Source organism: Tauraco erythrolophus, chromosome 10 (genome assembly GCF_009769465.1).
Source record: "Tauraco erythrolophus isolate bTauEry1 chromosome 10, bTauEry1.pri, whole genome shotgun sequence".
Taxonomy (NCBI): domain Eukaryota; kingdom Metazoa; phylum Chordata; class Aves; order Musophagiformes; family Musophagidae; genus Tauraco; species Tauraco erythrolophus.
The window spans coordinates 2,586,216-2,597,719 of NC_141474.1; the positions used below are offsets into that span (position 1 = coordinate 2,586,216).

Consider the following 11,504-nt stretch of genomic DNA (forward strand, 5'->3'; position numbering starts at 1 on the left):
TGATCTGCAGACCCAATAAGGAAAATTTTTTCTCCCCATTGGCACTTTTCAAACAAAAATGTCAGGAGCCACTTTCAGCCATCAAAACCAATGGCAAAAGCTAATGAAAATGTAAGATATCTTCTAAATCAGCAAATTCCCCTTCCCCCCCAAAGATTGCTGTTCATCTGGCACCTCACATGCTGTTAAAATGGTGCAAAGGGAAAACTTGGGATCAGTAGTGATGCAGCCGCTGTCCTGAAACGTCTGTTGGTGCTTCCTTGGAACTAACAGACACAAACAGTGATGACGTGGTACCACTTCAGCGTCATCCCATGTTGCTGTTTGACTTGACTACCTTCTCAGGACATTCTGCTCTCACCCTGTGCTCTTACCCCGAGCAAGTATTTAGCAGGACTGGGAGGCTGCACATTTACATGGGAAAAAAAAAAAAAAAAAAATCAGCCTTAAAGCAGTAAGGATTCTATAAGAGATGGTTGCAATGGTCAGGGTTGTATGTTCTCCAGCAAGCAAGCCCATGCCTACAGAACGCCACCATCCCCACGCAGCTAAGCGCTGCTCCACGATGCTCTCGGGCTGACTCAGGTTTAAGGGGGTTCTATTAACAGGTGACCTTAATGAATTTTTAAAAGACGGCGCCATCAGTCAACTAATTAGGACGCACTTGCAGCCGGGTGAGCGAGCGTGAGTGCTGCAGCCTGTCCGTGGGGTTGCAAAGTGTAGCTGCTTTTACGAGAGCTGGTGTCTCACACAGAGCTCCAGCTGTCCCCACTGCCGGGCACATCAAATTCCAGTGCACCTGTAAAGCCAGGGAGGTGGCAACTTGAGATCTAAGACATCTTAGAATCACAGAATCATAGAACAGTTAGGGTTGGGAGGGACCGCAAAGACCATCTAGTTCCAATCCCCCTGCCATGGGCAGGGACACCTTCCACTACACCAGGTTGCCCAAAGCCTCATCCAACCTGGCTTGAACACTTCCAGGGATGAGGCAGCCACAACTTCTCTGGGCAACCTGGTGCAGTGCTTTACCATCCTTAGAGTGAAAAATTTCTTCCTTAGATCTAATAGAAATCTGCCCTCTTTCAGTTTAAAGCCATTGCCCCTTGTCCTGTCACTACACGTCCTTGTCCAAAGTTCCTCTCCAGCTTTCCTGTAGGCCCCCTTTAGGTACTGGAAGGCTGCTGGAAGGCTCCCCGGAGCCTTCTCTTCTCCAGGCTGAACAGCCCCAACTCTCTCAGCCTGTCTCCATAGCAGAGGTGCTCCAGCCCTTGCATCATCTCCATGGCCTCCTCTGGACCTGCTCCAAGAGCTCCATGTCCTTCTTGTTTTGGGGACCCCAGAGCTGAACGCAGCACTGCAGGGGGGGTCTCACGAGAGCTGAGTAGAGGAGCAGGATCCCCTCCCTGGACCTGCTGGCCATCTTGTGATGCGTTGTTACAAACTGCTCCGTTACACCATCTGCTTTATTGTCTCAGCATTACCCATGGACACTTCCCCATGGAGGCACTGCACAACACGCTCCTGAGCCAGCAGCACCCACATTTATCCAAATCTTAGAAACCTAATTTTTTCTTTGGAAAATGCTGCTTGCCCAGCATACAGAAGAACATCACCTCACCACCCAAAAAACACCCAGCCAGCAACAAAAAAAAAACCCTCATCTAACCCCTTCACGAACACATGGGAGAATTTCCTACCCTGGTGATGCCCCATGTTTGCCCACACACTCAACACAATAGCCCACACCTTTTTCCACTACGCTTTCTTGGAAGGAAGAGTATGTGCTACAGGAGAGCCAGCTCATTCTATAACCAGGCTTCCCACGGATCAGCCTGCAGTTACATGTTCGTATGCCCTTGTCCTCAGGTGCCTAACTGGGAAACAACTGGTTTGGACAGCCTACTTCCCACAGCACCAAGATAAATATTTATAACTCCACCGAACGGAAGGGAGCAGGGTTTGCATGACTCAGTCGCAGAGCCAGGATTAAGTTTGAGGAGTTCCCCACTCCCAGGTCCATGGTCAGCTCACCAGCCTGAGCATCATCAGGGCTGTTGCCTCATGCCACGCTGCAGAAGAGTGGTGTAACGCGGCTTTCCGTGCGGTTATGATTCACCTAATCTTTTCAGATTTATTAGGTACAACAGATCAGTAGCACAAACTTTATGGAGAGCTTTCATTTGTTAAGCAATCCGTTCCCATCTCATGCTTCACCGGAAGCGCGGTCAGTTTTCCGGTTTGAACCTGCAACAGGCTGCTTGAGTTTCACATCCTGGAGTTTTAGTGCCCTTCAGCGCCCAAAGCTACGAAACAGCAAAGCATACAGAGATTCAAACCACCTCTTCACGGAACAAAGGAAATCCTCAGCTTCAGCAGACAGAAGAGCTTTTTGTAGGTGTCCATGGAAGTCACGGGAATTACTTACAAGGCTTTGACCCAGCAGATCCACACAGCTGGGCATCGCTGACATGGCAAAGATTTTGAGTTTTGCTGTGTTAGAAGGGATTAGCTTCATATTTCCATTTCAGAATTGACTGAATCGCAATTGATCCGGTAATCTGGATCTACAACCATCTATCTACAGAAAGAATTTATACGAATAAAGCAGAATTCATTGCCTGCTTTCGATCCAAACTTATCTGCAACGCTTCCCACAAGTTTTGATTAACTGCCATGAGGCAACCTGGTGTAGTGGAAGGTGTCCCTGCCCATGGCAGGGGGGTTGGAACTAGATGATCTTTGAGGTCTCTTCCAACCCAAACCATTCTGTGATTCTATATATGGAACAACTTATTTGCACATTTACTAACGAGCTTTAGTCCCAATACACACAAGAATCCGATTCCTTGTTCTTGCTCAGCCATTATTCCATTTTATTCCCTGATGCTGGTATGTAAAAATGAAGGTGCATTTATGCTACAACACTAACGTCACTCTAACACGACAGCAGCTTTTAAATACCGCATCCAACTCCAACCATTCTATGACTCTATGTTGAGGGTTTTCCTGCCCATGGCAGGGGAGTTGGAACTAGATGATCTTTGAGGTCCCTTCCAACCCAAACCATTCTATGATTCTATGATTCATGGCATGATAGCATCTCAGCAGTTGCTTTCAGGTGGGATTTACTACGAAATCAAATAAAGCTTACCTTAACATCTGAACAGCTACAACTAGTCTAGACTAAATAGGAGCGCTCAACTCATCTGCCTTAAGACTCCTGCAGGCAGTGACACTTTATCACAGTAGAATTACAGTTTCTGACTAAAAAGGAAGCTTGTGGCTGATGTGCAACATGAGAAAAGACTCAGTACTACACGGTGGCACAGCTCACGCAGAGGCCTCTGTAGATGTCTATCAGCAGCGCAGTAAAAATGCACGGGAGGAATCAGCACTTTTCTCCCCCAGAATACCCTCCTGAAACAGATAATTGATCTTACCAAGGGAGCTGCAGGACCCCAAGAACATCGTCTGTGACTTGAACATCAAGCCTGACCTTGAGAGCTCGATGCTGTGGCCAAACCCTGCTGCTCTGGAATTCTCTGGGACCACCCAACTGGGCTTATCTCGTCGACGGGGATTAACGAAGGGAAACCTCTCTTCTTCCCTCAAAGACCAGTGGTTCTACTTCGCCCCCTCAAAAACTCCACCGTAAAAGACACAAAGGGTGCTGCTTGAGTACTGCTGTGCAGTGCCCTGTGATTGCTGTCTGGCTCCTTGGGTTGCCTTATTTATAGAACAGGTGGAATAAGAAAGCGATTTTGATTCATAACCCCCATAATTTTTTTTCTGTTTTGGAACAAACACAGCCCAACCACAAGCAGTCTGGCTCCAGGATGTTCAGAGGTCTCTTGCCCCACAGGTTCAAATACCTGGCTCCATTTTCTGTATTAGAAATGAGAAGTCCAGGCAATTCCTAAAAATAAATAGTTACAGCGCTTGGAAAATTAATACGTTCCAGATGCCAAGGGTGGGTTAAAAAAAAAAAAAAGAAAAAAAAAGAAAATACTATACATTCCCATTTCAGAAAGTTTTAAAATCACTGTTTCACACTATGTTCCCAATATTCCCTGATGACTGAGAAGGAACAGCATAATGAAGAAACCCTCGCTCAGGCACTTTCGGTAAGAATCTGGCCAGACATCTTTAAAAAGAGACTGACATAAATCCTAATTGCTTTTCATGAAAAAACGAGAAGCTCTACAATTATCATGTGTATTTTGATCTTCACCGACACCTAACAGCTGCAGGAAATCACACACTGCGCTGTGCCTGCTGTAAGCTTATCCCTTTTCTATCCTGTTATTAACTGTTCTCCTTTTTCAACTTGCAGCATCTCCTACTCCAGCCACCAAAATGGAAGAAAACGCCAACACCAGCTTGGAAGAAGATTTTGAAGGACAGGCGACGCACACAGGCAAGGAAACTAACTGTTTGTTTGTTTTTTTTTTCTCTAAAAATAAGGCAAACTGTCCCTGTTCACTGGCAAAACCCAGAATTTGAGTAGATCCAGTTGGTTTGCCAACCCCCTTGCACAGCAACACAGGCTCCAAAGCCAAAGAGAACGTACTTTGGAGTAAGTGACACCCCTCACGGAAGGGTAGTGAACATCAAACTGATCTTCGTGTCAATCCTCCTCGTACCTGAAGCAAATGGTAAACACAGAAGACACCTGAAAAAGCCACCACCAGCGATGGCCCAATGCAAATCTCGTTGGTTTATTGCTTCGGTTGTGAACAACGGCCTTTCTTCTTCTGGGGGAAAGAGAAGTAAACAAAACAACAATAAAACCCACACACATTTAAATTAGGTTATAAGGTTTCACTATAAAGGCTGAATTATTTTTTTTCCTTCTTATAGAAGGAACATTCAGTGCTAAAAGTGAACCTATAAATCCTTTCAGCAAACATGGCATAGCATTTGAGAGCTTCGAAAGCATCCTTGCTCAGAGTCACAATTCTTTTTTAATCCAGCACTCGATCACCATGATTTTTAGGAGTACTGACATGGTCCTCAGCTCTACAGACAGGTACCGCGTCATCCCACCCCACCAACAAGTAACTCTACGACAAACATGCCCTCCCTGTGCTCCGAGGGCTTCTTTTTCTTTGCACTACAATAAATGTAGCTCTTGTAACAACTCTTTCCCAACCAGCCTTGCTGCTGTTGGCCATGATTATTACATATATATATTTTTAGAGACCCAAACGTAGGGTGCTACATCCACAACTAGGCTTCCAAACGGTTTTGGAAATCAGGCTGCTGTACTGTTATCACTATGCCAAGAGGTTCAGGCTAATTCTTGCTTTGGAATCTTGTTTGCAAAAGATCAGGTCACCTCCCCTTTCCACTGAGGGGTGTAGTTCCTTTAGCCACCACTTCAAGATGTTGAAATTTAATCCAAATCAAAGTCTGGGCAACCAGCAACACCACATCTCTCACGAGAGGGAGAGCAGCTTACCCAGTCTTTTCTAAATATTCCATAGAAATAAACTTCACCTCTGAAAACACTAAAACATTCCTTGGTTTTGCTTTAGAATCTACGATGCCGATTAAAACGTTTCATTTTGAAAAACACCACTGAAATTTTGAAATTATTATTTTTTTTTTCCCCAGTTGAAAATTTAACTGCTTTAACCAACCAGCTCCAAAGACGAAGATCTGCATTACAATCAGATTTATCATTCCATTTGCTATACAGGTTACTCTTCCAGTGGAACAGGCATGGGTGTAAAAAGAAAATAAAACCCCTCAAGTGTCCTGTATTCTTAGTTTTACTAAAAGTCCTTCTGCATGTTATGTATTCAAATACATTGCCCATAGAGAAATGAAAACATACTTCTACGAAACACCAGCTTGGGCCAACACATCAAATTTAACAGGTTTCAACATCCTCATCCTTGTTAACTATTCCTGCAGTTCACCAAAATCCTTTTACAGGACCCCAATAGGAACCAGACCACCAAAGCGTTCCGGATCACAAAACCCCCTCTTTCTTTCTTTTGGAGGCTGATGTAACACATTGGTCCCAAAACTCTGGTTTTCAGCACTCCTGGAGAGCGCTCTGGAAGGAAGAGGGGTGGACGGATAAACTGCGGCACAGAAGGACAAACCAGCAGAGAGCAGAAACTTCTTAAGACAGCTTCTTGTTGCAGCCAGTTTCTCACCTAACTTCATCTCTCTTAGGGCCCAAAGGTGTGATCAACGACTGGAGGAAGTTTAAATTAGAAAGCGAAGACAGAGACTCCTTATCCTTGAGCAAGAAAGAAATTCTTCGACAAATGTCTTCACCGCACAGATCTTTCAGTAAAGATGATAAAGACACCAGAGAGAGGTTCTGCCGTAAGGTAAGAGAAGAAAAGCAAAATAAGTTAATTTTGTTTCTGTGTAAAACAGCCCGGTTCTAAACCAGAAAATCCAGAATTTGCTAGACTCAACTCCTTTGCAGCTTAGCCCAGCTCACACAACTGAACAAACGCGTGTGCAACCACCTAGCTAGACCTCTCTCAAGCAAAGTCAAACTTCAGTAGAACTTCAGCAGTATATTTCACAACATACCACACAACACAGAGTCTGACTTTTCTTCCTCCCTGCCTTGCCTCAATGCTCTAACCTCAGTCGAGGAAATGGGAAATTTTTAACCTGTTTAAAAAGCTACTTAGATAGGACAGAGCTCTGAGCCTTAATGTCACTCAGTACCAGTTACCAGTTCTGAAAGTGGGGCACCCAAAAACCACAGGAATTAAACTTCGACCCCACTGCAGTCACTGGCAAAATTCCCACCAACTCTGGCACATCTAGAAGTTGTTGCCAAATGTGGCAACTGTCTTCAATACCATCAAGTTGCCACGCAATTGTTGAGACAGGATCTTCATCTGTCTCTTGAAGAGACCTTCCAGAGTCCCTACAGGAAGCGACAGCTCTTCTGCTAAGCTTTCAACGTGATGTTTTTTGGACAACAACTTAGTCTCTTCCTGTTTCAGTGCTAACAGATTACAACTTATTAATAAAACATTCTCTTGATATTCACAGATGAGCGTGCAAGAGTACGAATTAATTCATGACGAGCAAGAAGATGAAAGCTGCCTACAGAAGTACCGCAAACGCTGCATGCAGGATATGCACCAAAGGCTGAGTTTTGGGCCAAAATACGGTTACCTGTGTGAGCTGCAGAACGGGGAACAGTTCCTGGAAGCCATCGAGAAAGAACGTAAAACTACCACCGTCATCGTCCACATTTACGAAGACGGCGTCAAGGGCTGCGATGCTCTCAACAACAGCTTGACCTGCCTGGCAGCCGAGTACGCCACCGTGAAGTTCTGCAAGATCAAGGCCTCCAACACGGGGGCTGGAGACCGCTTCTCCAACGAAGTGCTTCCCACTCTACTTGTCTATAAGGGTGGGGAGCTCCTGAGCAATTTCATTAGCATTTCGGAACAATTCAATGAGGAGTTTTTTGCTGTGGATGTAGAGTCTTTCCTAAATGAGTATGGGCTGCTACCTGAAAGGGAGCTTCCAGCGCTGGGCAATGGGAACACGGATGAGCAAGATGTTGAATAATTAGAGATCCATAGTCCTCACTGTCTCCCTTTCCTCTTCAGTATGTAGTAAATCAATCCCAGTAACACCCATCTCATTTAGAGAAGGCTGTCTTTGCTAATTTGTTCGTTAAGATAAACAGATATAAAAATTGCTTAACTGTTAGTATTTTACTAAAAACACATACAACTGGCAGTTCTGTACATAATTTATTTCTATGCCAGCCACAAGTAACAGGAAGTACAGGAGACGATACTGGTGATCTCTAAGACATTAAGGAAAAAAATATAAAATTAAAAATTGAGGGCCCACGCCTGTCTCCATGAAGCATAAAAACTTCACTTCAACAGGAACAGGACTGATCTGTCCCTCTGCAGATACAAAAAGCTGTCTCCTTGCTCTGGAATTACAGAGTCCTGGCTCCTCAGATTCACTTCTACCAACTTCAGTAGGAACAAGATCTCGTCCAACAGTTTTAAGGACAAACAGCCCAAAGTCCTTGCGTTCCTAAATGGCTTAGGTATCTAGGACATTACCCTACGCTTCCGCATTTAACTTTCAATATTCATGAAAACGCAGAAGTTAGCTCATCGCTTCTGTGAGTTTGTCATCCAAACAGCTAACACAGACATGTGATCGGCTCATTCCAGTTCGTTGTTGCTCCCTGTTTTGAAAAGTAATATTTAAAATGTCTGCGAGTTGCTGCAAAAGTATATTGTGCGTATGTAATAAGTCTGAATAAAGCTTAACGGCTCTCAAAACCTGCCACAAGAAGTGTGAAGTATCTTGGTAGCACATACCCTTAACCTTAAAAAACATGTGAAATGTTAGCAAGCACTCTCTAGACATTTACTAAAGCTTTAAGATTTGCTAAAGGAAACAGATTACAACTTATTAATAAAACATTCTCTTGATATTCACAGATGAGCGTGCAAGAGTACGAATTAATTCACGACGAGCAAGTTCTCTACTGAGAACTACAACAATTTCACAATCCGTTTGAGAGGAAGACATGGGGTAAACTCGCTATAAACCTTCCTCTCTCTCTCTGTAGATCTAAAAAAATTTACCTCCTCCAGTTCTGGTACAAGACAACAGAACATTACGAGCATTTCAACGACTTCTTTTGCACACTGGCAAAGCTGAAGGCTGAATTTTACTCCGAGCACAGAAATACCTGTATCTTACTCCGAGGACATAAGTATCTGTATCTTAATCACACAGCTGAGAACATTGGAGATGATCAAAGTGTTAAAGATTGGTTTTAGTACTCATATGACTCACCAGTTTTTATTTGATCTGATAGTTTCACGTGGTGCTCACTTTGGAGAGGGAGCTTTCAGCTGTGTTTCAGGTCAGGATCCCGCCATGGAAAATGCGAAATTCTGCACGTGGATCAGTAAGGATTCAGAACTGAGCTGCCAGGACCAAGGAACCACTGCTGCAGCGATATGAGCCACACATTAAAAGCAGGTTCTTACACCACTCTCTTAAACACGTTCTTTTTCTCCACTTCTCATTCACACGGAAAATTCACAGGAGCAGCTGCCTGTTACACTACTTTCCAACAAATCTGCACAACAAAAGAATTCTACTCAAAAAGATTTGGGAAATATAACCCTGAAAACATCACCGAAGGGGTCATGAGGTATCCTTTCAAACAAATTTATTTGAACACAACTTAGGCCTTGTTTTAATAATTATTTTAAATAACAATCTTTCTTTTTTGGTCCAATTTTAGAGACGATCATAAGGCTACTGAATTCCTACTTTTAATATTGTTTTGTCACGGATTAATATTTTAGAAGAGCACTAGAAACCTTGCCCCGTGTACACTGAGTTCTTTATCATCTCTTAAGGATGCACAATATTCTTTAACCTGTAAGACAATTCATGATTTTATCCCACCAAGAATTCAAATAGCATCTTCCCAAAACGTTAACGATTTCTGTGTTGGAACCTTCTGAATGCAAGTCTATGATAAGTTTTTCTGATGGAATTCCAGGTGGAATAAAGCTTTTCCTTTAGAGTAGTCCTTTTTCCTCTTATTCAAGTATGATGTTTATCCCTCAGCTAAAATCATCTTAAAATTTCACCTGCATTGGTAGGTCAACTCTTCAGAAAGCAACCATTTGCAGATATACCTGACATTACGAAAATCTGATGCTCTTATTAACAGATTAAGTAGAAAATAATGAATTATCTTCTGTCTATCACAAAAATAACCAGTTACCTGAGGAGCAGGACAGTATTTGTCTTGTGTTTTTTGATGAGGTGTTTTAAAGAGGCATGAAAAATTGCTGTCCTCTACACACCAGAAAATCTACACGTAACTGGTGGGAACTTAACGTTCTTGAGAACTTTCCCTCTTTATCAAACTGGGTTTATATTATTAGAGTGCAGATCAGCAGCATGGTCACCATAAGCTTCGTTTCTTTGAGAAGCCAGGCTGAAAGCAAAAAAACTCTAACAAACAATAAACACAACAGAAACTGCATTTACAGCTAGTTGTGAGAAATAAGATGACACTCCAATTTAAGAGAGAGATTAAGCATGCTTAAGCAGGATTTCCTTCAACCTGTAATTTAAAAAAAAACCACAACAAAACAAAGAAAACCCCCACACATGTGGTGCCAAGCCTCAACAGAAGCTCATGACTAATGAAGTTGCAAGTGAAGCTTTGATCACAGCAACTACATAGCACAGTAAATAAGGTTTCAGCAAAATTTTTCCGTAACATCCGTTTTAGGACTAGGCTTCGAAGAGCCAGATTTTCCAATGCGAAGTCCTAACTGTTCCTCTAGACTCTCACATATCAAAATAAAAAACGTATCTGCAGTCATGGATACGAGTTAACAAAGCTCAGTTTCAGTCACGATGGAGTTTTCCCAAACAGAAAACTCCAGAAGATGATATAGTCAGCAGGAAAAGGATAAACCTGTACGAAACCTGAGCAAAAGGTACGCAGTAGTCAAGAAGCAGACTTTAAAAGGTTGCTTTCCTTTTTTCTTACACATATCTTTGCTTTTTTTTCTTAAAGAACTCATTTTTTTATGTTGTCAATGGCTCACAGTACAAAAAGGATGGGAAGCAAGATGACAATGAAATCCCCTCTTGGGTTAGTTCTGTAATTCTTAGGCAAGCGAGAACCTGCTTTCTTCTACATCCGCTGTTTCCTCACGGCAGGATGACTGGAAGGCTCAATCTGTAGATACAAGTCAAATTACTCATTTTTTTTTCTTTGAAAGGGTTATATTATTTTCTTACTGTACAGATGGCAGTCAAACGCAGCCTCCTGAATTAAAGCTGAAATCTCATCCCACCCAGTTACTTTCTTTGCCTTCTTCCAACCTCAAATTGGAAAACTTCCACAGATCCTTGAAATCCAGCTAGCTGTAAGCTGAAGGATTAATTTGATGGTCTGTAGCAACACCATAAAGAAAAGAATCATGTACTAAACCATGAATAAGCTTGGAGGGGTGGGGGAAGAAAACCAGAGATCTTTGCTAAGGGATCCATGGGATGACACCTCCAAACAAGCTCTACTATTTACACCACAGGTGCTGAACAAGAACTACTGGAAGAGCGTTTCATGATGACTTTCTTCTCTGGTGTAAGATATTTAGCATCTCAAATGTCGTGCTTTGCTTCTACGGCCAAGTTTTGAGTAACGGGCAACTACAAAATAACCGTTTTGTATTTTACCTCCAAAAGTATAACTCCCTCCTCTTTTAAAAATAGAGATAAAAAGAGACAAAGCTTTTTCCTCATTACTCCCTTGCTCCTCCTTCTAATAGAGACTTTAGCAGAGCAATTTTTAAATCAACTATATTTTGAAGCACATGACAAAATTAATCTCATTTTCTGAAGAGCACTCGACCTCCCCCAGCACCAACTGCTTCTGCGTAACACCACCCTCCTGGCTGTCGATGCCACCCGTTTGCACAGAGTAACACACATCT

General features: G+C 42.9%; 1 protein-coding gene across 1 annotated transcript; it reads left to right on the top strand.

The window, feature by feature from the left end:
• Positions 1-4,359: 4,359 nt before the first annotated feature.
• Positions 4,360-7,563, top strand: PDC (phosducin). The gene is made up of 3 exons (XM_009992256.2): positions 4,360-4,420; positions 6,190-6,350; positions 7,036-7,563. Exons 1-3 carry the CDS (start codon positions 4,360-4,362, stop codon positions 7,561-7,563), a joined length of 750 nt encoding a protein of 249 aa, XP_009990558.1.
• Positions 7,564-11,504: the final 3,941 nt, after the last annotated feature.